A 25204-nucleotide genomic window follows, 5' to 3' on the forward strand; every position below is an offset into this window, starting at 1 on the left:
TTGGTGAATTTACTGGTTTTCGGCACACCCTGCGCCGGCCGCGTTGTCCAGCAGGACCTCGTCGCCGACGGCAAACCAGCGCGGCCGGATGCCGCGCGCAAAGAGCTCGCAGCCGGTCCAGTGGGGCGGCAGCAGCGAGTCGTAGAGCGCGTCCAGACACGGTTTGCGCGAGTAGACGTCCGGCACGGCCGCCACGACGACCGGCGCTTGGGCAGCGCCGCGCCAGCCCTGTCGGCCGACGTAGAGCACCTCGTACGGCTTGCGGTGGCGGCTGGCGAGGTCGTATACGGGCTGGCCGCTGGCCGTGATCTTGAGCCACACGATGCGCCGCTGCAGCCGGACCCCCCAGGCCGGAAACAGCTTGTCAAGCACGAAACGGTGCAGCTTGGCCTTGTTGGTCACCCACACGGCCACGACGCCGTTCTCGGCCACCAGCCTGGCCACCGGAAGGCTCCGCAGGTGCCGCTGATGCAGCATGCTGTAGCGATTTCGCCCGCGCGCGACCGACCGGTTCGGCCACGGCGGGTCCAGCAGCACGATGTCGTATCTGCGACCGTCCGCCAGCGTCCGGTCTGTGCTGTCGTCGAGCTGGGTCCACAGAAACCCGCTCTGCGGCGGAATATCAAACTGCGTGCCGCCGATCGAGGCCACCAGCCAGCTGTCGGACGCGTTTCTCAGCGGCCGAGCCCATGCATCCTGCACGTCCAGGTCCTCGCCATCGGCCGCAATGTCCTCCAGGCTGCCCGGCGCCGGCGCCGACACCTTCGCCAGCGCCAGCAGGTTGTCGCGGAACGCGTGCAGGTCGAAGCAGTACGACTGCGCGGTATGATCTGGCGGCATTTCCGCCCGCGGCAGGCACCACACCGGCCCCTGGCCGTTCCCGCGCTTCTGACTCTCCTCCGCCAGCATCTCCACGGCCCTGCGCACGCTCGCTGCAATCGGCCCGTCGATTTCTGCAAATATATCCTCGGCGGCCGCCGACTTTGGCTCCGGAAGTTCGTACGGCTTCTGCACCGCCGCGATGCCCATCGGCGTCCGGCCGTCGGGATGAGTGCCCAGTGACGCCGGGATGTCCAGCACCACCACGCTGCCGTCGCTGGACCGGAACAACACGGGCCCTGGCGCCATGGTGGCTGTGAGTGAGGAGTGCTTATTTACCGACGCGACCTCGATCGATGACTTGCCGTTTAGGGATGTCCCACCGAACTAATTTTTTCACCAGATCAGCTCTACACTCGGCCACGATCCAACCGGACTTGAAGCGCGATCGAAGCCTGATCAGGCGGACAGGAGAACAGCGAGCTCAAGCAGTCGAGAGGCCGAAGCCCGCAATGGCCTCGCTCGAGCCCGCCGAGGACAGACCTCTGCAGCAGCTCTGCCAGGTCTGTTTCAAGGCCACGCCGGCCTACAAGTGCCCGAATCCAACGTGCAACGAGCTCAAGTACTGCTCGGTGGCATGCTTCAAGCTGCACAAGCAGCGGGCGAACTGCTCAGGCTTTTCCGACAACAAGGGGGCGGTGTTGCAGTTCGTTTCTCGACACGATCTGGGCGGTCCGCCGAAGGACGCCGCTTTCGGTGGACGGCCCAAGGAGGTCGACGACGAGACCGAGAGCCGCCGGAGATTGGTCGGCAATCGGGACTACAATTTCCTGAACCTGGTCGAGCGTCGGATCGGTGTGGGCAAGAACATATCGCACGAAGTGCTTAAAAAGGGCGACCGCAAGCTGAAACGCAAGGCCGCCAAACAACGCAAGGCCGCGTGGAAACGCGACGAGGGCGGAGAGTCTGATGGCGAGGGTGCCGACGCAGACGAGGGTGCCGACGAGACGGCGGCTGGCGATGCGGCTGGCGATGCGGCCGAGCAAAACACTGACTACACCGGCGAGCCGTTAGCGGAGCCATCTGCCGAGCCCAAGCCGTCCGTCGAGCCGGCCGACGCAGCTACCCTTCAGAGTATCCGGGTCGATCTGCAGTCGGTGGCTGCCGCCGACGCGGGCATTGCTGAGCCCGAGTTGGACGATGACTCGGACGGCGCGCCAGAGGAAACTTCGTCCAAGGCTGTCAAGCGCGATGCCGAAGACGATCTCGAGCCGGAGCCCAAGAAGCCCCGGGAGGAGCTCACGGCGGACTTGGAACAGACACCTGCATCTACTGCGGCCTAGCCGCCTGTACTACTATAGACAATGCATTTCAATGGAACGGAGGATCTCGGCGGTGACTCCACCGAGACCATGGCGTCTCCGGCGGTGACTCCACCGAGAAATGAACGACTCATGCCGTATCCATAAAATCAACTGCAAACGTGCAGCTCAGATGAAGCTGCCTAGAGGCTGCAAAAAAATTCACCCGTCAAGTAGCCGCCAGGAAGAAAAAAAGAGATACTCGGCAACGGGGAATTGAACCCCGGTCTCCCGCGCGACAAGCGAGAATTCTAGCCACTAAACTATTGCCGACTTGTATGATGAAGTACGAAACAAACGGGTGTAGTTTTGCCTAATTTATATTGCCCTAACCACTACCTCCACGCCTGCCTCGACTGGTAGTTGCTACTGCGCTCTACAGGCAGCTGCACTCGTCGGATCGTTCTGCAGACGTTCGAGTGCTGTAGACTAGCGTAGTCGAGGTGACGGTGACCTGGCGGTACCAGCACGCATTGAGCATAAAGACTCGCTCGGTCGTACAAACTCCAATCATCGGACCTCTACGAGGATTTGACACACAGGTGTTCGCCGAAGACTACTACTGGGGCTCCATGAAGTGGCCAGGTTCCTGTAGTTGGAGGGAACAGATCTAAAATGGGAGTGTATGTTGTTCAAGAGCGTATGTAGCTATCGGCGGAGACGTGGTCAGCTTTCATTGACTGTGAGTCTGCCCAATGCGCAGCTGCGAAACGTCTATTTCGACAACCGCCGCCGCCCACACCGCCAGAAGAGCTGGGAACGCCGCTTTCTTTCTGCAAACGAATTTTGTTCCGCACATGTCGTCAGGCAAGCGCGCCGGCGCCGCGCAGGGAACGAGGTTCTACAACTGCCACGCGCTGGGCGCATACTGCAATATCACCCTGAACCCGTGTCACAAGCGCTACAGAGCATTGCATCAGCCACAACGCGGACAGGTCTGTGCGGGCAATCGCAATTAAAAACATAAAAAGATATGCGCCAGCCCGGAGTCGAACCGGGGGCCTGTCGATGGCAACGACAGATTTTACCGCTAAACCACTGGCGCTTTCTTATAATCATGAAATGAGGCATCCGTATACACTCAGTCAAGTGCTCTCACGTGACAAGCAAGTAGCGCTCCCCGCGCTTTCGAAGCTCCATCTGCGGAGAATTGCCCTCGACCCTCGCGTCTTGGCTTGCCCGCACAATTGTCACACTCGCCCACGCGCCGGCCTATTCGCCACATCGGATGAACAGCCGGACGAACAAGTGGCCGCGATCGAGTCGTCACCGTCGTCCAAATGGCTGGCAAAAGTAAAAAAATTGCAGCACCTGCGATTCCAGCGTGGTCTCCCACCGCAGTACTAAGCAGGCCCACTGAAGGTTAACTGGTGTTGATCGGACGGGGAACTGTGCTTTCTTCAGGGTATGGCCGCAACTGTCAAACTACGCCGTAGCCAGGGCATGTACAGCATCGACGGTAGCGCCACCTGCCCGCGCCGCGGCCCGCAAGTCCCAGGCACGGGTCGGGCCGCGCCCGGCTACGGCGGATCTACTGCTGTCGCACGAGTCCGATGCCATCGCCACACGCGCGTGCTAGTCCGGCACTAGCGCGCAAACCCGCTGGCGCTGTGCTGGCGGCCACAACTGCAGGCCACGCAGGAACAGTCCCATGCGCGCTGATGTAGCTGCAGGTGGCGCCGACGCGGCCAACGGCGACCGCAGCCACTCCGCGCCTGGGGTCGACTGCACGCGGACGGCGCTCGCCGGCGACTGTGCCGGCAGAGGGCCAGCGGACACGGTCGGCCGTTCAGATCTGGGCGAACCTAATATTTGTTTACATCATATGGCCCAAATGTAAACCGCCGGCGCCGGCTGGTGCGCCAGCGGCCGGTCGCCGGGCAGATGCGGGCACGGGCGAGCAATAAAACGTAGCAGGACCCCGCGGGCGCGGCGGGGAGAGCCAGATCCGAGCAGACACGATGGAATCTGACAATTCGTACCTCGCCGGCAGCAGCCGCGGCGACGACAGCTACATGCGCAGCTTTGAGTACGACGATGACTACAGCTATCACACGATCGGCACCGACATGTCGCTGGACGACTACGAGTGTGCCAACAAGCCTGCTACGGGCGAGCGCCGCCGGCGGCTGGTGGAGTCGTGGGCGCGGCAGTGCTGGTCGAGCACACGCACGCAGATTCGCGACACGACCTACGACCTGCTGCGGCGGCTGCTGATCCCAAAGGGGATGGAGCCGCTGCCGGCATCGCGGTCGGCGGCGGACCTGCCGCTGCCGCTCGAGCTGCCGACGAGCGAGTTCCGGACAGCGGAGCTGGACAGCATTGGCCTGTCGTCGTACCGCGATCTGAACGAGCCGGCCACAGCGGGGTCGTGCGCGTACGAGATGATGGAGAACCCTGCCCGGTTCGGGCGTCCGCTGCCCGAGGCGTACACCTGGGTGGGCTACGGCGGCATCGGCGGCCCCATCGCGCCGGCGGCGCCGGCGGCGGTGCCGGCGCCGGTCGACCACACCGAGGCCTGTGGCACGTTCCAGCTGCCGTACCGCGGGCTCACAGATCTGTACGACAAGTACATCATGCCGGCAGCGGGCAAGGCATCGCGCGTGTGCTCGGCGGACTTTGGTGGCGTGTTTGAGCGCGACGGCGGGCCCGAGATGTGGAAGATGGTCTAGGCGAGGGAGGCCGTGTACGATAGAGAGCTGCATCGTGCGGCGCCCGGCGTACTCCGACCGCGCGCCGCACACGCGCCGTCGCCGCGCCGCGCCCGCCGCGCCGCGGCGCCCGTCGGCGCGCACGTCGCCCGCCGCGAGCGCGGCGGGCTCGCGGCCGCTGGGGTGGTGTGTCATAACCGCCAGCAAATCTTGTCCCTTCAAGAAATGGTCCAGTGGTGTAACGGTTTATCACGTCTCGTTCACATAGTGAGCTAAATCCGAGGAGGTTCCGCGTTCGATTCGCGGTTGGATCAATTTTTTCGTTTGCTGTTTCGTGGACTAATGCATGGCGTCGCGGCTGTTCTTGACTTTCTCCTTTCGGGCGTCGCCCTGCCCCATCCGGCCCCTAGCCACTGGCGCAGCCAGTATTTGCACGAGACAAGCCGCCAGCTGTCAACTACAAATCAGACGGCGCGGATGGGCTCCACGCGGGCACGAGACAGCGTGTCTGCAACCGGACGCGGGCGGGCGCATTTTTGCCCCAGCAGACGCACGGCGACGTAGAGAGCTAGCGGCAGCTGCGCCGGTGGCGTTGGGGCGGAGCCGCGGGCCGTGCGGCTCACGGCCGCGCTCAGGCGCTCAGCCGCCCGCCCAGCCGCCTGGCTTCCAGCCGCCCGGGTCGCAGATCGACCCGCGGCCGTGGCAGGCCCGGCGCACGGCGCGGGCCCGCCCAGTCCCTGTCGCGTGCGCCGGCGCCGCGGGCCACCGGGCCATCCGCCCCGGCGCAGCCACCGCACAAGCGCCCGGCCGCCGACCCGCCCGGCGCGCAGATCCAGGCGGCGTGCAGGGCGCCGACGCGCCCGTCGGGCCGGGACGTGGCCGCAGGCGCTTTCACGGGCAGGCTAAGCTCGCTAGAGCCCTTAGAGACGGCCGTCTAATTAATTTTCACGATAGCCTTCCCACATTTATCTGCCATACCTTGCCTCCACCACCGCCGGTGCCGCCTTGTATCGCCCGTCGTCTCGGTCTGCCGTCAGACCTGCTGCTGGAGCCCGTCCGCCCGTGTCGTTGGACAGACCGCTGTCGGAAAGTTATCACAGCAACAAGCGAGCGCAAGCGCAACACCACAATGGCCAACAAGATACCGCCCACGCCCGAGGAGGTGCGGAAGCGCGCGCTCGGGAACGGCAAGCTCTCGGTCGACACAGCCGGGGACGCCGAGCCGCTGACGCCGCGGTCGCGGACGCCGGTGGGCCTGATTCCGCTGCACACCCGGTACCGCATGCTCATCCACAAGCACGAGGTGCCGCGCAAGGTCCTGCACGTCTCCATCGGCTTCCTGACGCTGTGGCTGTACACGCTCGGCGTCCAGCTCGTCCAGGTCACGCCCGTGCTCGTTTTCCTGCTGGTCACGATCGGCACGCTCGACGTGCTGCGGTTCCGCTCCGAGGCGTTCAGCAAGGTCTACGTGAGCGCGTTCGGCTTCCTCATGCGCGAGTCGGAAATCGACAAGTGGAACGGCATTGTGTGGTACCTGATCGGCCTGATTGTCGTGTTCCTCGTGTTCCCGAAGGACATCTCGCTGCTGTCGGTGCTGCTGCTGTCGTGGACCGACACCGCGGCCTCGACCGTGGGCCGCCGGTTCGGCCACCTGACGCCGAAGCTGGCGCGCAACAAGTCGCTGGCGGGCTCGCTGGCCTCGTTTGTGTGCGGCGTCCTGGCCGCGTACCTGCTCTACGGCGTCATCATCCCGGCGACGCCGCAATTGAACGTCGGCGACTACCTGGCCTGGACCCCGGAGACCAGCCGCCTGTCGCTGCCGTGGCTGTGCCTCGTGGCTGGCGCGCTCGGCGCGCTGTCCGAGGCCATCGATCTCTACGGCCTGGACGACAACCTGACCATCCCGGTGCTGTCGGCGTGCTTTGTGACGCCGCTGCTGTACGTGCTGCGCGTCTAGAGCGGCGCGGCCGCCACGCCGGACGCGCCCCGGCGAGCGCGTCCGGCGCTGTGTACTTTTATCGATCATGACACTGTTAGAGCGCGCGAGCCCGCCGGCCGCCGCGATGAACCTGTATCTTACTTGCCGTAATGCTACATACAATACACGTTTACTTGAACTTTTCGGGCCGGAAGCCCTCGATGGCACCGGCGCCGGCGCCGGCGACGGGCGCGGCAGGCGCGCGGACGTCGCCGGGGGCGCGCTCGACGATGTCGACGTCGAACTGGTTGGCAGGGGCGGCATAGATCGAGGCGGGAGCGGCCGCGGCCGTCGCTGCCGACGCCGCCGCGTCCGCGCCCGCGCCCGCGCCCGCCGCCGCCGCTCCCGGCCGCGCTGTCGTCGCCACCGCCTCCACCGGCTCCATCGCCGTGTCGCCGTCCGCGTCCTCGGCCTCCGGGCCGAGCCCCAGCCGGTCAAAGCCCTTCGACAGCTCAAACGCCAAGCCCTCGTCCGTGATCGATTCGTCCATGAACTCGTCCAGCAGCCGGATCTTGGCCTCCCACGCGGCCACCGCCCGCGGCAGCGTCGCCACGCCGATGTCCAGCCGGGCCCACACAGCTTCTTCCGAGAGCTGGGCCTGGTAAAACTTGGCGGCCTGCATGTGCCATTTGCTGCAATACACCATCGCCTCCTTGCCCGGCGCGGACGGCTTGACGACAAACGCACTCCGCGCGCGCACGATCGACGCGTTCACGTGTGCCCGCGACACCGGGATCATGCGTGCGTCGGCCGATGCCGTCGATTCGGTGCAGACGGGGTACCCGCACTTGTGGACAATATTGCGCTCCACCACCACGTCGTCGAACGAGGCCGGCGTCAGAAACCGGCTGGCGAACTTCAGGAACGGCGGATCAACGTCGTCGGCCAGGAACTCGGTCAGGTACAGCGTCAGCGCGGCCACGCTCTTGAGCTCGAGCAGGCCCGGCCGGCCGAACCGGTTCAGCAGCGGCTGGAACCGCTCGAGCGACGTCGGACCGCGGTCCACCATCAAAGGGGTTCGTGGCGGGTGCTCTGGCTCGCTGCCAGGCTGTCGTCGGCTCTTTCGGTGCCGTGGAAGCGCAGAGACGGCGGATCGGTCGGGCCAGGCCGGCGCGGGCAGGAAGCCCGAAGTCTGCGGGGCAGTGGCGCATCTGCACAGCGCTGTCTCGCTTATGCCGTTGGGAACTGAGCCGTGACGGCCGGCCGCTCGTCGGCCGGCGCCGGCGGCCCCAGGGCCTGCTGGCTGCGCCGGTGCGCGGCCGGGCCGGCCCAGGCGCTCGTCGGCGGTGCGCGTGTGTGGCCGCGGCCCGCGGCCGCCCGCCGCGTGGGGGCCGGCGCTGCACGCGAGGCGCCACGGGGCCGCAACGTGATCCCGGGGATCTTCAACCCTTTCTCCACTCGTGGACCGTAGCCAGATCGTATAAACAGCCGGCAGAGCGTCGTTGGATGGCAAGGACCTGGGTAAGACCGCCCCCAAACGGCCGCTGACTCACAGACGGTGGTGATCGTTCTCATAGTCCTCGTCGTACTCAACAGCGGATACCTGGCCAGGCGCAGTGACAACGCGGTGGCCACAGACGTCGAGATGGCGTTCCAGCAAGCCAAGGGCCTGACGCTGCAGTCGCGGGTGCGGCTGTCGTCAGGCTTCGAGATGCCCGTGCTCGGGCTGGGCGTGTACATGTCGTACGGCGACGAGGTCGTCCGGGCAGTGTACCACGCCCTGCAGTCGGGCTACCGGCACATTGGTACGTCGCGGCGCGGCCACGCTGACGCAGATTCGGCCACGCTGTACGAGAACGAGCAGGAGGTCGGCCGCGCGGTCAACAAGTGGATCGGCGAGGGCCACGGCCGCCGCGAGGACGTGTTCTTCACGACCAAGCTGTGGGACACGGACCAGGGCTACAACAGCACCAAGAAGGCCATCGACTGGTCGCTCAAGGAGTGCGGTCTGGGCTACATCGACCTGTACCTGATCCACTCGCCGTACCCCGGGCGCGCGCTGCGGCTCGAGTCGTGGCGCGCGATGGAGGAGGCCGTGGCGGCGGGCAAGATCCGGACGATCGGCGTGTCCAACTACGGCATCAAGCACCTCAAGGAGCTGGACGCGGTCGCGACCATCAAGCCGGCCGTGAACCAGCTCGAGGTGCACCCGTTCCTGACGCGGGACGAGATCGTGCAGTACTGCCAGGCGCACGACATCGTGGTCGAGGGCTTCTGCCCGATCACGCGCGGCCAGCGGTTCAGCGACCCGCGCGTGCAGGCGCTGGTGGCCAAGTACGACCGCAAGCCGGCGCAGATCATGCTGCGGTGGGCGCTGCAGCGGGGCGTGATTCCGCTGCCGAAGAGCTCGACGCCGTCGCGGATCGAGGAGAACGCGGCCGTGTTCGACTTCAACATGGACGACACCGACATGAAGTCGCTGATGACGAGCGAGCGGTACATTGTCGACTGGGACCCGACCACGACGGCGTAGGACACTGAATAGATGCGCCGCACGATGTGCGGCTGAAACACGACCACGAGTAGCGCGGCCCGCCGCGGGGTGCGGCGCGCGAGCCGCACGGGGTGCGGCGCCACCGCGCCGCACGCCATGCGGCGTCGGCCGTGTCCGAGACTCCGCCCTGTGGCGTCGGCAGACCGCCCGCGGCCGCCCGTAGGCCGCCGCTGGCCGCCAGCCGCGCGGCCGGGCCCACGCGGCCCCGGCCGGCCTGCGCCAGGCCCACGCACCCACCCGACAGGCCTACGCGGCCTCGCGGCCGTTTTGCGTCCGCCATACCGAATCGGCGATCCGCGTCCCGTGACTCACGCTGACGTCAATCGCCCATTTGAGTCCGCTGCGCCTTCGCCCTTCTCCCAACCTATAAAGAAGCCCCGGACCCAGCTCTGCAAACACGATCTACAACAATGCCGGTCATCACCAACAACCTACCCAAGCCTACGTCTGAGACGTCTACGTCCTCCCAGGAGGAGGCGTTCAACATGATGCGGTCTGCGGACCTGCGCCACAACAACGCCGGTGTCAGCACGCTGCTCCAGCCGATCGACACGCAGGCCCTGCACGAGCACTTTGTCGGCAAGCGCCTGGTCTCTGGCCAGGCAACGTCGGCCGATGAGATCTCGGAGAACGACCTGCCCCAGGACTGGCGGGTGCTGCACCCGGACTCGTTCGCCACCGCCGACTACCGTCCGGAGCGCGTCACGCTCCACGTCGACGCCGAGAGCCGGGTCAGGGACCTCAAGAGCGGCTAGGCGCGGCCGGGGAGCCGCGGCCGCGGCCACAGCCCGCGGCGCCGGGCAGGTGTACAGGAAATATTGGATATTATGGATATTATGATCAAATGAAACGTCTATGACTCGAACCAAGCGTTCACGCGGCGGGCGCCGAATCTGCGTCAGCGCCGTCGTGCGCGCACGTACCTTGTAGCCACGCGCAGTCCCTGCGTTCCCATCGGGAAGTACGACACGGTGTACCAGATCGCGGCCAGGATCTGGACCACGCACGCGATGATGGTCAGGATGGGCGAATGCATCTGCGGTCAGCGCGCCCGCGGCGCCACGTACCCCCAGACTGAACGCCAGCGTGGCGATGATCGAGCCAAAGTACGCCACCGTGAACGGCAGCCGGTTGAGCGACGTCAGGTGCTGGATGTAGTTGACCGGGCCCTGCAGGACGCCGAACGAGATGATGAAGATCAGCGAGCCGATGGTCCACCTGGCGTCAGCGCCGCCGCGACCGCACTTACAGCGCCGCCAGCTTCACCGGGCGCAGGATGAGCACCGGGAAGAGCGCGAAACAGAGCACGAAGAAGACGGCGGAGGAAACGATGCAGACGCCGAAGCACACCAGCCGGTCCCAGCGAGAGACTGCCGTCAGCGCCGCCGCGCGCGCACTTACGTGTGAACCACGCGGGCTCGTCCTGTGTGCTGCCCATGGGCCACCAGTTGCCGGGGGCGCTGGTCCCGCCGGTCTCGGTCACAGGCAGCTGCATGTATTGGCCGCCGGTCTGTTTGAACGGGTTGAACGACTGCACCGACTCCAGCAGCGACGGGCCGGCCTCGCTGCTGGGGCCGGCGGCCGCCGCGCCGCCGCCCCGCGCCGTCCACCCGGACATCTGGGTGCGGAACGCTGACTCGGATCGAGAGGGCGCCATAGTGTGTAGCAGGTGCAGGCCTCGATGGCCGGTTCTGCGGCGTCAGCTGCGCTCGGGACGCCCGCCTGCTGGAGCAGCCGGCTGCAGACGACATCCGCCGCACGCGTGCTCACCGTCTAGAGTCTGTCCTGGGCCGTGTGTTGACCGATGGCGGATTCCGACTGTGCGCCTGTCGTCTGGTCTTCTCGGCTGCGTCTGTGGAGCCGTTACTATGGGTCACGGCGCTGGTCCGGGCCCTGTGGCGCTAGCGCCCACGTCAGCTGTATATCGCGCGCGCCGCGCGACGGATGTGCGCCAAGCCCGGCGCCGCGCGGCGCCCCCAACAACGCCGCCACACAGGTCCGGCGCGGGTGACCCGCAGGGTAACTCTGGCAGGCTGCCCGCACAACTCCGCGGACCCGGTCCGGACCAGCCGTGCATGCACTCCTAAAGGCCGCTACACCTCATCGCAGGCTGCACAGGACTAACTCACGATAATCGTGTACTTTCGGATTCGATTTCTGGACGAACTCGACACGGAACCGCATCAATCTTTTTGGAAAAAGATAGCTCACGGTAAGCAGAGGCGAACGGCGGGCGGAAGAGCGGGCGGGCGGGGGCGTGGCGGCCGCGGGGGGCGGCCGGAGAAAAGGGCGCAAAAAATCGGAGTTGCGGGCCAGGCCGGCGGCCGTGGGCAGCGGCCGGCGCGGACGGCGCGGACGACGGCGACGGCGGTGCCCGCGGCGTGGCAGACCTGCAAGCGGGCTGCGCGCCGCTGGCGGTCGTCGGACGGCCGGACGCGCAGGCCCGCCGGCAGGGGGCGTCACGCCTGGCCGGATCCTCCCGCCGGCAGCCGCCGTCGCCGCCGGCAGCGGCCGCGCGCGTCCATCTCCTGCTCGAAGACCTCTCCGGACAGCACTGACGACCAGAACCCACCGGCGAGAGCGTCAGCCACAGACGCAAGGCCACAGATGTCGTACAACTCGCCGCCGTATATCAAGCCGGACCCCGACGCCGGCTTCTACGGCAGCTCGGCGACGGTGCAGAACGGATTCACGGTGCCGGCCGGCAACGGCAACTACGGGATGGCGGACAACGGCAACGGGCAGGACGGATTGCTGTCGCGGGAGATGCTCACGCGGGGCTTTTCGATGTTTGACGACTCGAGCACGGCCAAGTCGTCGATGATCCCCGAGTCGGACCTCCTGGACTTTGAGGGCCTCGGCGGCAGCACGATGGACATGCCGGGCGGGTACGAGGGCCAGGGCGGGATGATGGCGTTCAAGACCGAGGACGACGGGTCGATACCGCCAATGCCGGTCAGCGGCGCAGGCGACCTGCACGGGACAACGCCGTACTTCTCGCCGTCGTCGCACCCGACGATGCCGATCATGAACTCGACGTCGCCGTTCGACGACTTTGCGCAGGTGCAGCAGCTGCAGCAGCACCGCGCGCCGCAGCAGCACCTGCAGGTCGGCAGCGCCGGCGGCAGCGTGCACGCGCACCACCGCGGGACGAGCATCGACGGCCACGCCAAGCGGTTCCTCTACGGCAACGACTACATCCCCAAGCAGCAGTCGAACCTGCAGAGCATGTCGGTGCCGGACTCGGGCAGCTGGAACCAGGGCAGCTTCGAGCAGAAGTTCGCGTCGCCGCCGCTGTCGAGCTCGGTCAAGGGCATGGGCTCGTCGCTTCCCGGCAGCGACGTCGAGAAGCAGCAGATGATGCTGCTCGAGAAGCGCCGCCGCCGCCGCGAGTCACACAACGCGGTCGAGCGCCGCCGCCGCGACAACATCAACGAGAAGATCCAGGAGCTGGCGTCGCTGATCCCGGAGACGATGCTGCTCGACCAGCCGTTTGCGGCGCAGGCGGCCATGAGCGGCAACGCGGACTCGGTCGGCGACGGCTCGCCGTCGACGCCGGGGCTGTCGACGTCCGCGTCCGGCGTGACCGGCCGCGACGGCAAGCCCAACAAGGGCGTCATTCTCCGCCGCTCGGTCGACTACATCCGCCAGCTTCAGGTCGTGCTCGAGGAGCAGCGCCGCCGCAACGAAGAGCTCGAGCGCAAGGTCCAGCAGCTCGAAAGCGGGGACGCGTCCACACCGAGCCTGCCCGCGCAGGCCACCGATCTCTCGGCCCAGGCCGCCAGCCTGCTGCCCCAGCAGCGCACGCCCCAGCGCGGCAAGTCTCGCGAGGGCGACGACTTCCAGCAAGATCTCTTTGACCGCACGCCCGACAGCAACCTGGACGACGACTTTTACGGCGACACCGTCTTCCAGACCTCGCCCCAGAACATCAACTACAACGACACCCCGCGCTTCCGCATGGACCTGACATAATGCCAGGCTAGAGCCTTGCTACGTTCGCTTGTTTTTTGTATGCTATTATACGGCTTGGGAAGGCTATACAGGAGTTTTTTTTACGCGATCATTGTTCGTGCGCGCTATCGTGGTCTTATATGACTTTTTGTATTAATTACCATATTGTAAGATCTAATGAACGATATACAACGCTTCAGCCAACGGAGAGGTTCACTCGAACGGAGAGCACTGTAGAATGGCGCCTGGAGGAAGATGCTGAGGGGTAGGAGGAGGGGGCTGGAGGTGAGGCGCGGCGGCTGTGGCGGTCTAGCGGACCACGCCGTCGCGCGCCACAGCCATCCATCGTCCCCGCGCATTTCTGATCGGTGCGGGGACTGACGGAGGTCCGGAGCTCTGCACTGTCGCGGCGTGCAGGGTCGGCCAAGCGGCAGAGGCGTGCAGCCCGGCTGAGCGGTGGGGTCGGCACCGCCGCACCGCCGCACGGCACCGCCGCGCTGCCACGTCGCGCTGCCACGCCGCGCGCCACGCACCGCCGCACCGCACCGCCGCACCGCACCGCCGCACAGCACACAACCGCACCTCCTCTGCCGATCTCCATCTCTCGCACCGTCTCCCTCCATCCACCGCAGCGCTGATCGCAGCCATGGCCATCGGACAGGCACCGCAGTCGCCCGGCCCCGAGGTCGGCGACGAGCCACAGTTCATCGCGGCCACGTCGCAGTGGACGTGGGACCAGAAGCGGTACGAGGATGACTCGCGACGCGAGCTCGAAAAGGTGCTCGACCGCGAGGACACGCTCAGTAAGTAGCGGCCGGACGCGCTGACGCAGTCTCCGGCGACGACGTCCTTGACGAGCGCGACATGCGCGCGTAGTAGCAATGTGATAGTAATTTATGCGTAATGTACAATTTATGACACGGCCAGCGCGGCCGTGCCTGCCGCCAGCTCGTCATCTTCGGCCTTGCTGCCGGCCAGACCCTTCTCAAAGATCTCGCGGCCGGTGGGCCTCCGCTTGCCGTCATCGTCGAACTCGCCGGCAGCGCGGCGCTCGGCGTCCTTCTCGGCGCGGAAGCGCTTGCGCCACTCGAGAAAGGTCTCGCGGCTGACGGCCGTGCCGCGGAACTTGGCCTGCTCGATCTCCTCCTGGGCGGCCGCGCGGGCGTCGTACGCGGCCTGCTCGGCCGCGTACTTGGCTTGCAGCGCGCTCTCGGCATTGTCCTTGAGCGAGGACGAGATGGCAAAGACCGAGGCCAGCCCGACGTTCTCCTCGGCCTCGGCCTCGGCCTTGGCCTGCAGCTCGGCCACGTCCGTGCTGTCCAGCAGCGGGGGCTCGACCTGCTGGGCCTTTTTCTTCTTCTCGTCCTCGTCGTCGTCGTCGCCGGCGTCATCGTCGCTTTCGAGGGTGGTCAGCGCCACCTCGAGCGTCGGCACCGTCTCGGGGTATGTCTCGCTGTACTCGACGCGGAGCACGACGGCCTGCTGGACCGTCTCCGGCCGGAAGATGAGCGAGTCGGCCGCGGGCGGGTCGATCTTGAGCAGGATCGTGAAGGCCGAGTCCGAGAGCAGCTCGAGCTCGTCGGGGTAGATCGACTGCAGGACCTCGATCTCCTGGGCCTGCTCTTCCTTGGCGTCCATGGCGTAGCGGTCCGGGTTCGTTGCGGGCGTGAGGGCGGACGGACGGTGAAATTTTGCATCACGTGCTTACCCGGCGCGCCGCGCGCCGTGCGGCGCGCCGGGTAAGCCGCGCGCCTTACCCGGCCGCAGGCGGCCCCTAAAAATTTGCCGGCCGCACCCCCATCGCACCGCACGCAACATGCTCAGACTCGGCGCCCAATTGCGGGCGCTCGCCCCCGCCGGCCCGGCCGGTCCTGTCGGCGCCCGGTTCAACTCGGTCATGTCCGCGCTGCGCCAGAACGATTCGGCGTACAGCAAGGCCAAGCGGCTCGGCCGCGGCCCGGCTTCCGGCAAGGTAAGCTCCCCCCCGGCCTCGCTGACGCCCAGGGCAAAACGTCCGGCCGTGGCCAGAAGGGCCAGAAGGCGCGCGAGAGCGTCCCGGTGCACTTCGAGGGTGGCCAGACGCCCATCCACAAGATGTACCCCAAGTTCGGCTTCAAGAACTTCAACCACCTCGAGCTCGTGCCCATCAACCTGAGCCGGCTGCAGGAGTGGATCAACGCCGGCCGGATAGACGCCAGCCAGCCGATCACGATGAAGACGCTGCTGGACTCGCGGCTCTGCCGCGGCATCAAGCAGGGCGTCAAGATCCTCGCCGACGGCAAGGAGCGGTTCACGGCCAAGGTCGACCTCACGGCCACCGGCGCGTCGGCCGAGGCCATCCGCGCAATCGAGGCCGCCGGCGGGACGTTCACGGCCAAGTACTACAACCGGCTGGGCCTGCGCGCGCTGCTGCTCCCCCACCGGTTCTCGCGGCTGCCGCTCGAGGCCGACCCTGTCAGCCAGCACGACCTCGACTACTACCGCAACCCCGCGAAGCGCGGCTACCTCACCGGCGCCGCGCTGCCGACGCTGCCGAACTGGCCGTACAAGCCGCACGACGCCGACGCCGCGCCGCCGCCGGCGTCCACGGACGCGCCCCGCCACCGCTGGGGCTTTACTGACAACGAAATCGTCAAGAAGCTGTAAATACATACATAGATCATCTGCCTACTCGCGCGCGCGCTTGCGCGCGGTCTCCGGCTCGGCCGGCGGCCGCTTGAGGTACTTGCCGACCGTGGACGGCCCCGTGGAGGCGGCCGCGCCCAGCCGCCGGCCCGACCACGTCGTCGTCTCGTCGTCGTCGGGCGGCGGCGGCGGCGCGTCTCTCTTGGCGCGCTCGTCGGCCTGCTTGTCGGCCAGGTCCTTCTGGAACTGCTCGAACGGGTCGACAAAGACGGTGACGCCGCGGATCGTGATCGCCGGCACCGGCTTGTCGTGGACGTCGACCTGGGCGAGCTCCATGCGGTCCAGCACGTCCATGCCGCCGACGACCCGGCCGAAGATGGTGTGCTTGCGGTCGAGGTGCCGCGTGGCCCGGTACGTGATGAAGAACTGGGACGAGTTGGTGTTCTTGCCCTTGTTGGCCATCGACACGATGCCGCGCTCGCTGTGCGTCAGCGGCGAGTCCGTCTCGTCCTTGAAGTCCTTGCCCCAGTAGCTCTCGCCGCCGGTGCCGGTGCCGGTCGGGTCGCCGCCCTGGATCATGAAGTTGCGGATGTTGCGGTGGAAGGTCACGCCGGCGTAGTAGTCCTTCTTGGCGAGCTGGATGAAGTTGTAGACCGCGCGGGGCGCGAACTCGGGCTCGAGCTCGAGGTTGAGCGACCCCAGCGACGTGTCCAGCCGGACGTAGCCCTTGTGCTTGACCAGCCGCGGCTTGAGCATGTACTCCTCCTCGGACAGCAGCGCGCGCTCGTTGTGCGTGTGCGGCGTCATGCCCGTCGACGTCAGCGACGCGGCCGCGCGCCCGGTCGAGTAGACGGCCGCGTTGTACGGCAGTGACGTGTCGCGCTTGGCCGCGTTGCGCTGCTCGTGCAGCGACGGCCCCGTCGGCCGGGCCGGCTTGGCCACGGCCGCCGCCGCCGCCGCCGCCTTCTTGGCGCGCTCCTCGCGCGCCCGCTCGACCGCCCGCCGTGCCTCGAGGATCTTGGCCGACGAGCCGGTCGCGGCCAGGTTGATGTTGGCGAGTTTGTCCTTGGGGTCGGTCTGCTGTTCTGCTGTCAGCGGGCCCTGCGCGCCACGTACCGGTCGCCACGAACTTCTCGCCGTCCTGGATGTGCCGGAACGTCGACATGTTGCGGTTCTTGAGGTTGTGGGGGTCCTGCGGTCAGCGTGGCAGCCCAAAAACGCACCTGGATGGTGATGATGTCCGACCGGCTGAACTTGTCGTCCGTGACCAGATCGCGCCAGTTCTTGCCCTTGACGTTGAGCCGGTCGATCGTGTCCCACGCGTAGACCTGGCCGGACGTGCGCACGGCGACAATGTGTGTGCTGGCCGTGAACACCTTGAACGTGATCGGATCCATGTATTCGCCGTCCTCGTTCTTGTGGAAATGCAGCGGCACGAGCTCGTCCGTGGACGTCAGCGGCGCGCCCGTCACCGGATTGGTGCCATGCTTCTCTATCCAGGCGCGGATGTGCTTGTCCTCGAAGATGTTGCCGTCGTCGTCGCCGAGCGGCGTGAAAAACGGCTGCAGGGACAGCGCGCAATGCGTGAACGGCAGGCGGCGGAACGGCGCGGCGACCTTGCGGCTCGAGATCCCGCCCGAGCCCGAGTACTGCGCCGAGCCGCCGGACCACTCCGAGTGGGTGATGTAGAGCTTGTCGGTGTTTTTGCCCATGGCGGCAGGCGGTGGGAAAAAAGTTGGGAAGGGTGCGGCTATATGGAGCGATGAGCCGCGCGCGGCGGTCTGTGCACTGCGTGCGGCATATAGCCGCCACGCCCGCCACGGCCACCGCGGCCGCGGCGCACACGGCCTGCCGGCGGCGAGCACCGCCACAGCAGCCGGCGGCCCGTGCGCCACAAACGCCCTACGCGCGCTCACCAAAGCATCAAATGTATCCGTCTATGTACATTCTAAGAAGTAGCCGCCGCCTCGGCGGCCACCGTCGCGCGCACGTAGTCCTCGGTCGCGCGCAGAGCTGCGCCGGAGCTGATGGCGTCGCGGGCCCGCGAGACGCCCTCGACCCAGGTCGCCGACTGGCCGGCAATCACGGACAGCGCGGCCGCGTTCATGACGACGTAGTCCTTGATCGGGTCGCCGTCCGGCAGCGCGCCGCGCAGCAGCGAATTGAGCTTGAGCGCGTTCTCGCCGGGCGTGCCCGAGGCCACGGTCGAGAGCTCGTGGCGGGGCAGGCCAAAGTCGGCGACGGGGTCGAGGAAGCCCTCGACGACGTCGTCCGAGCCCGGCTGGATGCGCCAGAAGCGGGTGCGGCCGGCCGGCGAGATCTCGTCGAGGCCCTCCTCGCCCCAGACGATCATGGTGGAAGACGCGCGGCCGTTGGCGCGGTCGAGCATGAGCAGCGCGCGCGCAAACACGGGGCCGAGCTCGGGCACGTTGATGCCGATGATCCGGTACGCGGTCTGGACCGGGTTCAGCAGCGGCCCGAGGATGTTGAAGATCGAGGGCACGCCCAGAGCCCGGCGCAGGGGCGCGATCTTGCCCATGATCGGGTGGAAGACGGGCGCGAAAATGAAGCAGAACGCGGACGACTCGAGCACGGCCGGCAGCGTGGCCGGGTTGACGGCGCCGATCGAGGCGCCGAGCGACGACAGCAGGTCCGCCGCACCGGACGTCGACGTCGACGCCTTGTTGCCGTGCTTGCACACACGCAGGCCCATGCCGGCCGCGACCAGGCCGGCCGAGGTCGACACGTTGAACGTGTTCTGGCCGTCGCCGCCGGTGCCGACGACGTCGACGTAGGGGCCGTCGGCAACCTCGACGCGCCGCGACAGGCCACGCATGGTCTCGGCCGCCGCGGCCACGATCTCCGGGTCGCGGTCGAAGCCGTGGGCCCGGATGAGCGTCAGGAAGGCGGCAGTCTGGACGTCCGGCACGTCGCCGGTAAAGATGCTGAGCAGGCACTGGCGGACGTCGGCGGCCGACAGCGTCGGCGGCGACGCCGTGAGCGCGCGCAGGTACGGGGTCAGCGGGGTCGCCATTGAGAACGCCGGTGAGAGGGGGCTGCCGTGCTCGGCGGCCGCGGCGGGTGTAAGACTCACGGTTACCCGGAACATCGCGACGTCGAAAAAATTTCGCAAATTTTCGGCCGCGCCGCATCCCCGACACACACACGATGGCGCACTTCCTCGGAGGCTTCTCTGCCCGCCCGAGCGGGTGGCAGCGCACGCTCGCGCCCGTGCGCGCGGCCGTCGCCGCGCGCCGGTGGCTGGCTGCGGTCGCGCACACGCCCGCGGCCGACCGCCAGACGCTCAAGAGCCTGGACTCGCGCAAGACGTACCTGGTCGACCGCTACACGTACCTGCTCAAGCAGTCGCCGGTGCTGCTGTTTGTCCAGCACAACAACCTGCTCAAGGACGACCACCGAACGCTGCGCGCCGAGATGGCCAAGCTGGGCGCCAAGTTCACCGTGCTCCGCACGGCCGTCTTCCGCTCGACGCTGCGCTCGATCGGCGAGGCCGACCCGGCCTCGGCTGACGCCTACTACAGGAACCGCCGCGAGAAGCATGCGCTGGACCCGGTGCTGGTCGGCCCGCTGGCTGCGATCTCGCTGGACCGCGTGGACCTGACGCCGCTGCCGGCGCTGCTGCGCCTGCTAGAGCGGTCAAACGGCAAGCTCATGCTGATGGCGGGCCAGGTGGAGGCGCGCGTGCTCGACCCGGCGGGTGTCGACAGCGTGAAGCACCTGACGACGGTCGACGCCGCGCGCGCCGAGCTCGCTGGCCTGCTGAACGCGGCCGGCGGCGGCGCGCTGGCCAACATCCTGTCGACGCCGGGCCGCCGCCTGTACTTCACCATGGAGAGCCGCCGCATGCAGCTCGAGGGCTCGGACTGAAGACGGGGCGCGTTTGTACATAGACAATGCATTGCCGCACGTGCTGCGGTGTATACTGAGTGCCCCAACAGCGCCTGAGCGCAATTGATGGCTCCTGAACCGGCGCCCTGGGTCGGCGATCGCACCAGAATGCGAATGGTGCGTTTCACAATGTCTCGGAAGCGTGGCCGCGGCCGACGGCTGACGGCGGCTGGGTGCTGCTGGGGGCGCGGCTCGGCGTGCGGCTCAGCGTGCGTGCGGCTCATGGCGTCGCTCGTGCGACGGCTGCGCCGACGGGGTCTGCCGCCGCCGCCGCTGCCGCGTCTGTCGCCCGGCCGGTCCTAGCCTGCAGACCTGGCCTTGGCCCGCCCGCGCCCGCGGCCGACGCACATCGGCCTCACGGTCGCCGTCTGCCGCCACGGCCGCACCTCGCACGCGTCAACGTAAACAAACAAACAAGGCCGCCGCTACTTAAGCCCAGCGCGCGCTTCGTAGGCCCCAATGGCGCACTGGCAGTGGTTCGACGACCTGCGGGTCGGGTACAAGGTCGCCGCGGTCTTCGCCGTCCTGGTCGCGCTGGCGGCCATCTACGCAACGTTCCGGCAGGTCCAGGACTGCTTGCGGTAAGTACCACGCTGGGCTCGCTGACCCTAGCCGCCGCAGATACTCCAAGGTACGACCCCCCGTCGCTAGTGCTGACGCAGATCCTGGCCAATGGGTCACGGCTGCCTGTGGCCAAGGAACACGGCCTACCGTACTACCGGGCGCCGGCGTACCAGGCGCCGCAGTCGCCCGGGCGGTGTGCGTACCCCTCGCTGCTGCCTGGCTACGTGCAGCGGCCGGCGTGGGAGAAGATGGAATCGGCCGACGACAGCGCCGGACTGACTAGCCCGCTTGTTAGCCCGACACGGGCACCGCGGCGGCTGTGGCCACCGCCCGCCGCTGGCGCGCCCGTCCTTGTCGGCTGGCCGGGCTGGCTGGTCGACCCGGTGTCGCGGCAGCCGCGGTAGGCGGCCGGCCGGCGGGCGCCGCGGCAGTGGGGCCGCGGCGGCGCGGCTCGCGGCTAGGCGCGTCGTAGCGCATCTCACCGCCATCAGGCGAGAAATAAGGCCACTTTGCAGATTGCATATTCCTGCGTAATTTTACACGCTTGCGCTGCGCAGAGCCGAACGTTTATGTATTTAAAGCTGCAGCCGTCGCGCGGCGCGGCTGCTCGCCCTTGGTCTGGGGTTTTAGGCAAATTTTCACGTTCACGTCCACAACAGGCCACCTCTCTTGACATTTGCTCCCGCCGCACGTCCAATTCCCGGTCCGTGGCCCCTATTTCTGTTGCCCCGGCCAGCGCAGCATCCCGCGCGCCCATTTGACCAGACGGACATTCTAAGCGAGCGCACAGAACCCCGGACCCAGATGGCCAGTGAAGCGTCGTACGACGCGATTATTGTCGGCTCCGGCATCGCCGGATCCGCCCTCGCACACGCGCTCGGCCGCGACGGCCGGCGCGTGCTGCTGATCGGTAGGTGGGACGCGTGCGCACGCTGACGCCAGAACGCGACTGGTCCGAGCCCGACCGGATTGTGGGCGAGCTGCTGCAGCCGGGTGGCGTCGAGTCGCTGCGCAAGCTCGGCCTGGTCGAGTGCCTCGAGGACATCGACGCCGTGCCGACGCACGGCTACTCGGTGTACTACCGCGGCGCGCCGGTGCACCTCGAGTACCTGGAGAAACCCGGCACGGAGAAGCGGTACCAGGGGCGCTCGTTCCACCATGGCCGGTTCGTGATGAAGCTGCGTGCGGCCGCCCGGCAGTGCGAGAACGTGACGGCGCTCGAGGGCACCGTGACCGAGGTCGTGCACGACGCGGGCAGCGGCCGCGCGATCGGCGTCAAGGCCACGTCGAAGGAGTCCGGCAAGAGCCAGACGTACCACGCCGGGCTGACGGTCGTCTGCGACGGGTGCTTCTCCAAGTTCCGCAAGACGTACATCGACCGGCCGGTGGACGTGCGGTCGCACTTCGTGGGCCTGGTGCTCAAGGACGCCGTGATCCCGTCGCCGAACCACGGCCACGTCATTCTGGGCGACCACTCGCCGATCCTCGTGTACCAGATCTCGCAGCACGACACGCGCATGCTCGTCGACATCCAGGGCAAGCTGCCGGCGGCCGGCAACGGCGACCTGCGCGCGGCGCTCGAGAAGATCGTGATCGGCAACGTGCCGGACGACCTCGTGCCGTCGTTCCAGCGCGCGCTCGACACAGACCGCCTGCGGTCGATGCCGAACTCGTACCTGCCGCCGACCACCGGCCAGACGCCGGGCCTGCTGATGCTCGGCGACGCCTACAACATGCGCCACCCGCTCACCGGCGGCGGCATGTCGGTCGCGCTCAACGACGTCGTCATCCTGCGCGCCCTGCTCTCGCCGTCGGAGGTGCCCGACCTCGACGACGACGCCAACGTGGCCGACCACCTGCGCGAGTTCCAGACGAAGCGCAAGTCGCTCTCGGTCGTCGTCAACGTGCTGGCCCAGTGCCTGTACGCGCTCTTTGCCGGCAGCGGTAAGTTTCCTGGCGGCCACGCTGACCCAGACCCGTGCCTGCGCCGGCTCCAGGGCGGCTGTTTCCACTACTTCCGCCGCGGCGGCCTCTGCGTGGACGAGCCCGTCGGCCTGCTGTCGTGCATGCTGCCCGCGCCCTTCACGCTCTTCTACCACTTTTTTGCCGTCGCGTTCTACACCCTGTACATCATGTTCTCCGAGGCGCCGCTGTACCAATACCCGGCTCTTGCCGTCGAGAGCGTGCGCGTCATCTACACCGCCGCCGTCACGCTGCTGCCCTACGTCTGGTACGAGTGCTGACCGGACTTGCTTAATACTGTACATTACTGCCCTTGGCATAATTAATCTGTATAAACCGTCACCGCCTTCCACGTGGTGTCCTTGGCCGCGTCCCAGTCGCGGTCGTCGAGCTGGACCTCGACGGCGAAGGCCGAGCCGCTGGCGCTGGACCATCGCAGCCAGATGTCCATGCGCTGCTTCATGCCGCCGCCCTTGTCGGCAGGCTCGCCAAAGGCGTCGACAAAGCGGCGGCCGGTCCAGTCGCGGCGGATGCCGAGCGGCAGGGCCGGCAGCTTGTCGTCGGCGAAGGGCGCGTACGTTTTGTCGACGGCGTAGAACTCGACGGCGTCGACGACGAATCCGCCGTCGCGGGCGCGGAACGACAGCGCCACGCCCAGGCCGTGCATCATGACGTACGCGCTGGCGCCGGCGCCGGCGCCGTAGACCTTGTAGGTCGCGCGGTGGACGTCGGCGGCGGTGGTGCCGGCTTTCTCGGCGGTGGCAGCGTCGGCGGCGCGGGCGACTTTGGCCGGGTCAACGCCGATCTGGACGAGCGCGGCGCCCAGGGCGGGCTCGAACTCGACCGCGCCGTCGCGCAGGCGCATGCTGCGGCCGAGCAGGCCGTCCCAGAAGCCGGCGGAAGCCATGGCGGAGGAGCAAGGTCGAGGTGAAGTCGAGAGGACGCGGCGTCACGTGAGAACGCGACGTACTCGGTCGCGCGGCGCGCTCCCCAGTCTCCAGCGGCCACGGCTACAGCGCCCGCACAGCCTCTGGACTGGCCACGGCGACCACGAGCATCGAGCGGCGGCTGGTGAGCACTCTGCAGCCCGTCCGTGCGGCGGATCGGCCTGAAAAGCAGGCATGGCGTCCCAAGGCGTGACGGTCGCCAGCGCGCCCGTCCACGAATACGACGTCATGTGGACGGCGCAGGTGACGCAGAAGCTCAAGCGGTGGAACGACGGTAGGGGCGGGCGCAGCAGGACTGACGGCAGGCACGCTCAAGCTGCACACGTTCAACAAGCGGGCCATGCTCTACGACACAGCCAAGATGCTGGTGGTACGTGCCGGGCCGGCGGGGCTGACGCCAGGACAACAAGTTCATCAACCGGACGGCGGTCGAGCTCGGCGAGACACTGACGTTCGACAAGTGCCTGATTACGATTGAGGGCCGGCGCCGGACGTACATGCAGGACCTGACGCCCGTCGTCGACAAGACACAGTTCCAGGTGCGTGGGCGGCGGGCGAGGCTGAGACCAGAACCGCAAGCGGCCGGCGACGCCGTCGGCAAACCCGTGGGCGCAGCCGTCGCCGCGGCCGGGCCGGCCGCCGGCGGCGCGGCCGGCAGATCGGTCGCTGCGCGAGGTCATAGTAGGTGGACGGCCGACGGCGCTGACGCAGACGTCGGCACGGTCCGAGCGGCAGAGCGTTCCGACGTACGCGGCACGGCCGACGCTGACGCCGTCGCAGCCGTACCGGCAGAGCCCGTCGCCGCTGGAGCGATCGCGGCGCCCGCTGGAACGGTCGCGGCGGATGACGCCGGACTCGTTTCGGCGGGGAGTGCCGGCGATTGCAGACACGCGGTACCAGAGCACGCCGGCGGCGACGCAGGCTTCGGCCGACGAGGACCTGGCGCTGCTGCAGGAGGTTGAGGCGCTGCTGGTGCTGTCGCCGCCGCGACGGCCGACACCGCCACAGGAGGCGCGGGCGTACGAGGCGGCGGAGCGCACGGACCGTGGACCCAGGGAGCCGGGTCCGACGCGGTCGGAAGTTCCGCCGGTCAGGGGCGGCCGTGACGCGGCTGGTGCTACGCGGGGCGGCCGCGACGGTGCCGGCGACGCCGGGCTCAGAGTGCGCGACGCCCGCGAAGGCAGTGGTACGGGAGGTCGCAGCGACGGTGCGCAGAGACGCGATAGCAGCCACGGACGCGACGGCAGCCACGGACGCGACAGCAGACGCAATAGTACCCAACGGCGCGATAGTGCCCACGGAACACAAAGCCGCGATGGTACCCACGGACGCAAGAGCGCTTCTCACGACGGCACCCGCGACGCCGTCCGCGCCTCTGATGGCGCCAGGCGCGATAGCATCCATAGACGCGACAGCACACACGGACGCGACAGCACCCGCGGACGCGACAGCACTCCCCACGATGGTACCCGCGCCGTCCTCCGCGCCTCCGATGGTACCCACGGACACGCTAGCACCCACGGACGCGAGAGCGCTCCTCACGACGGCACCCGCGACGTCGTCCGCGCCTCTGATGGCGCCCACAGGCGCGACAGTACCCACGGACACGCTAGCACTCACGGACGCGAGAGCGCTCCCGACGACGGCACCCGCAGACGCGATAGCACCCACAGACGCGATAGCACCCACAGACGCGATAGCACCCACAGGCCCGACACTCCCCCCAGACCCGGCACCGCCCCCAGACCCGACACCATCCACAAACCCGACACCACCCACAAACCTGATGGTACCCGCGGTACACCCCGCAATGGTACCCGCGACCTTGCCCCCAGCGTCACCCGCACCGAGTCTGGCATGCGCCCGCCCGCCCCGCGCGCAGAGAACAGGCAGCCCAGGCGCATGCCAGACACGCTGCCCGCCCAGCCAGACCCGCGGCC

General features: G+C 67.6%; 17 protein-coding genes and 3 non-coding genes across 20 annotated transcripts; 11 read left to right on the forward strand and 9 right to left on the reverse strand.

Annotated features, from left to right (window-relative positions):
• Positions 1–2: 2 nt before the first annotated feature.
• V1510DRAFT_412592 (MT-A70-domain-containing protein) lies at positions 3–1168 on the reverse strand. Its single transcript, XM_066933095.1, has one exon. The coding sequence runs from the start codon at positions 1126–1128 to the stop codon at positions 10–12; it is 1119 nt and encodes a 372-aa protein (XP_066790514.1). The 5' UTR covers positions 1129–1168; the 3' UTR covers positions 3–9.
• Positions 1169–1170: 2 nt separating this feature from the next.
• Positions 1171–2295, forward strand: V1510DRAFT_412593 (uncharacterized protein). The gene has a single exon (XM_066933096.1). The coding sequence runs from the start codon at positions 1176–1178 to the stop codon at positions 2160–2162; it is 987 nt and encodes a 328-aa protein (XP_066790515.1). The 5' UTR covers positions 1171–1175; the 3' UTR covers positions 2163–2295.
• An 86-nt stretch (positions 2296–2381) lies between these two features.
• V1510DRAFT_t55 lies at positions 2382–2453 on the reverse strand. The gene has a single exon. It is a non-coding gene; the product is annotated as a tRNA-Asp (tRNA).
• A 701-nt stretch (positions 2454–3154) lies between these two features.
• On the reverse strand, positions 3155–3225 carry V1510DRAFT_t54. The gene has a single exon. It is a non-coding gene; the product is annotated as a tRNA-Gly (tRNA).
• An 834-nt stretch (positions 3226–4059) lies between these two features.
• Positions 4060–4894, forward strand: V1510DRAFT_412597 (uncharacterized protein). The gene has a single exon (XM_066933097.1). The coding sequence runs from the start codon at positions 4142–4144 to the stop codon at positions 4850–4852; it is 711 nt and encodes a 236-aa protein (XP_066790516.1). The 5' UTR covers positions 4060–4141; the 3' UTR covers positions 4853–4894.
• A 164-nt stretch (positions 4895–5058) lies between these two features.
• V1510DRAFT_t47 lies at positions 5059–5145 on the forward strand. The gene has a single exon. It is a non-coding gene; the product is annotated as a tRNA-Val (tRNA).
• A 516-nt stretch (positions 5146–5661) lies between these two features.
• V1510DRAFT_444309 (cytidylyltransferase family-domain-containing protein) lies at positions 5662–6788 on the forward strand (the record flags this gene model as incomplete). Its single annotated transcript, XM_066935687.1, has 2 exons — positions 5662–5993; positions 6054–6788. The coding sequence occupies exons 1-2, from the start codon at positions 5961–5963 to the stop codon at positions 6786–6788; spliced, it is 768 nt and encodes a 255-aa protein (XP_066790517.1). The 5' UTR covers positions 5662–5960.
• Positions 6789–6969: 181 nt separating this feature from the next.
• Positions 6970–8223, reverse strand: V1510DRAFT_305613 (Rtr1/RPAP2 family-domain-containing protein; the record flags this gene model as incomplete). The annotated part of the gene is made up of 2 exons (XM_066930711.1): positions 6970–6991; positions 7160–8223. Coding segments are annotated over 2 exons (1086 nt in total), but the record flags the coding sequence as incomplete, so codon positions are not given.
• Positions 8224–8394: 171 nt separating this feature from the next.
• V1510DRAFT_401658 (NADP-dependent oxidoreductase domain-containing protein) lies at positions 8395–9282 on the forward strand (the record flags this gene model as incomplete). Its single annotated transcript, XM_066932047.1, has 2 exons — positions 8395–8554; positions 8585–9282. 2 exons carry the CDS (start codon positions 8395–8397, stop codon positions 9280–9282), a joined length of 858 nt encoding a protein of 285 aa, XP_066790519.1.
• Positions 9283–9701: 419 nt separating this feature from the next.
• Positions 9702–10168, forward strand: V1510DRAFT_412605 (uncharacterized protein). Its single transcript, XM_066933098.1, has one exon. The coding sequence runs from the start codon at positions 9714–9716 to the stop codon at positions 10056–10058; it is 345 nt and encodes a 114-aa protein (XP_066790520.1). The 5' UTR covers positions 9702–9713; the 3' UTR covers positions 10059–10168.
• On the reverse strand, positions 10111–10882 carry V1510DRAFT_412609 (Got1/Sft2-like family-domain-containing protein). Its single transcript, XM_066933099.1, has 5 exons — positions 10705–10882; positions 10553–10673; positions 10371–10521; positions 10227–10339; positions 10111–10196 (listed from the first exon to the last, which is right to left on the reverse strand). The coding sequence occupies exons 1-5, from the start codon at positions 10796–10798 to the stop codon at positions 10157–10159; spliced, it is 519 nt and encodes a 172-aa protein (XP_066790521.1). The 5' UTR covers positions 10799–10882; the 3' UTR covers positions 10111–10156.
• A 904-nt stretch (positions 10883–11786) lies between these two features.
• On the forward strand, positions 11787–13456 carry V1510DRAFT_412611 (helix-loop-helix DNA-binding domain-containing protein). The gene has a single exon (XM_066933100.1). It carries the CDS (start codon positions 11911–11913, stop codon positions 13276–13278), a length of 1368 nt encoding a protein of 455 aa, XP_066790522.1. The 5' UTR covers positions 11787–11910; the 3' UTR covers positions 13279–13456.
• Positions 13457–14133: 677 nt separating this feature from the next.
• On the reverse strand, positions 14134–14915 carry V1510DRAFT_412614 (RWD domain-containing protein). Its single transcript, XM_066933101.1, has one exon. It carries the CDS (start codon positions 14893–14895, stop codon positions 14170–14172), a length of 726 nt encoding a protein of 241 aa, XP_066790523.1. The 5' UTR covers positions 14896–14915; the 3' UTR covers positions 14134–14169.
• Positions 14916–15071: 156 nt separating this feature from the next.
• V1510DRAFT_428807 (mitochondrial 54S ribosomal protein uL15m) lies at positions 15072–15923 on the forward strand (the record flags this gene model as incomplete). The annotated part of the gene is made up of 2 exons (XM_066935286.1): positions 15072–15229; positions 15262–15923. Coding segments are annotated over 2 exons (800 nt in total), but the record flags the coding sequence as incomplete, so codon positions are not given.
• Position 15924: 1 nt separating this feature from the next.
• Positions 15925–17597, reverse strand: V1510DRAFT_390814 (peptidyl-prolyl cis-trans isomerase-like 2; the record flags this gene model as incomplete). The annotated part of the gene is made up of 4 exons (XM_066931761.1): positions 15925–16764; positions 16825–16970; positions 16999–17074; positions 17106–17597. The coding sequence occupies 4 exons, from the start codon at positions 17592–17594 to the stop codon at positions 15925–15927; spliced, it is 1551 nt and encodes a 516-aa protein (XP_066790525.1).
• Positions 17598–17794: 197 nt separating this feature from the next.
• V1510DRAFT_412618 (glycosyl transferase family, a/b domain-containing protein) lies at positions 17795–19035 on the reverse strand. Its single transcript, XM_066933102.1, has one exon. The coding sequence runs from the start codon at positions 18989–18991 to the stop codon at positions 17831–17833; it is 1161 nt and encodes a 386-aa protein (XP_066790526.1). The 5' UTR covers positions 18992–19035; the 3' UTR covers positions 17795–17830.
• Positions 19036–19042: 7 nt separating this feature from the next.
• V1510DRAFT_412620 (mitochondrial 54S ribosomal protein uL10m) lies at positions 19043–19832 on the forward strand. The gene has a single exon (XM_066933103.1). It carries the CDS (start codon positions 19051–19053, stop codon positions 19768–19770), a length of 720 nt encoding a protein of 239 aa, XP_066790527.1. The 5' UTR covers positions 19043–19050; the 3' UTR covers positions 19771–19832.
• A 1180-nt stretch (positions 19833–21012) lies between these two features.
• V1510DRAFT_390825 (squalene epoxidase-domain-containing protein) lies at positions 21013–22657 on the forward strand. The gene is made up of 3 exons (XM_066931762.1): positions 21013–21265; positions 21298–22299; positions 22330–22657. The coding sequence occupies exons 1-3, from the start codon at positions 21160–21162 to the stop codon at positions 22596–22598; spliced, it is 1377 nt and encodes a 458-aa protein (XP_066790528.1). The 5' UTR covers positions 21013–21159; the 3' UTR covers positions 22599–22657.
• V1510DRAFT_412627 (uncharacterized protein) lies at positions 22544–23016 on the reverse strand. Its single transcript, XM_066933104.1, has one exon. The coding sequence runs from the start codon at positions 22985–22987 to the stop codon at positions 22640–22642; it is 348 nt and encodes a 115-aa protein (XP_066790529.1). The 5' UTR covers positions 22988–23016; the 3' UTR covers positions 22544–22639.
• Positions 23017–23324: 308 nt separating this feature from the next.
• On the forward strand, positions 23325–23841 carry V1510DRAFT_412628 (uncharacterized protein). The gene is made up of 2 exons (XM_066933105.1): positions 23325–23538; positions 23570–23841. The coding sequence occupies exons 1-2, from the start codon at positions 23439–23441 to the stop codon at positions 23740–23742; spliced, it is 273 nt and encodes a 90-aa protein (XP_066790530.1). The 5' UTR covers positions 23325–23438; the 3' UTR covers positions 23743–23841.
• Positions 23842–25204: the final 1363 nt, after the last annotated feature.

Source organism: Dipodascopsis tothii, assembly GCF_038497935.1.
Source record: "Dipodascopsis tothii strain CBS 759.85 unplaced genomic scaffold V1510scaffold_6, whole genome shotgun sequence".
NCBI lineage: Eukaryota > Fungi > Ascomycota > Lipomycetes > Lipomycetales > Lipomycetaceae > Neoaidaea > Neoaidaea tothii.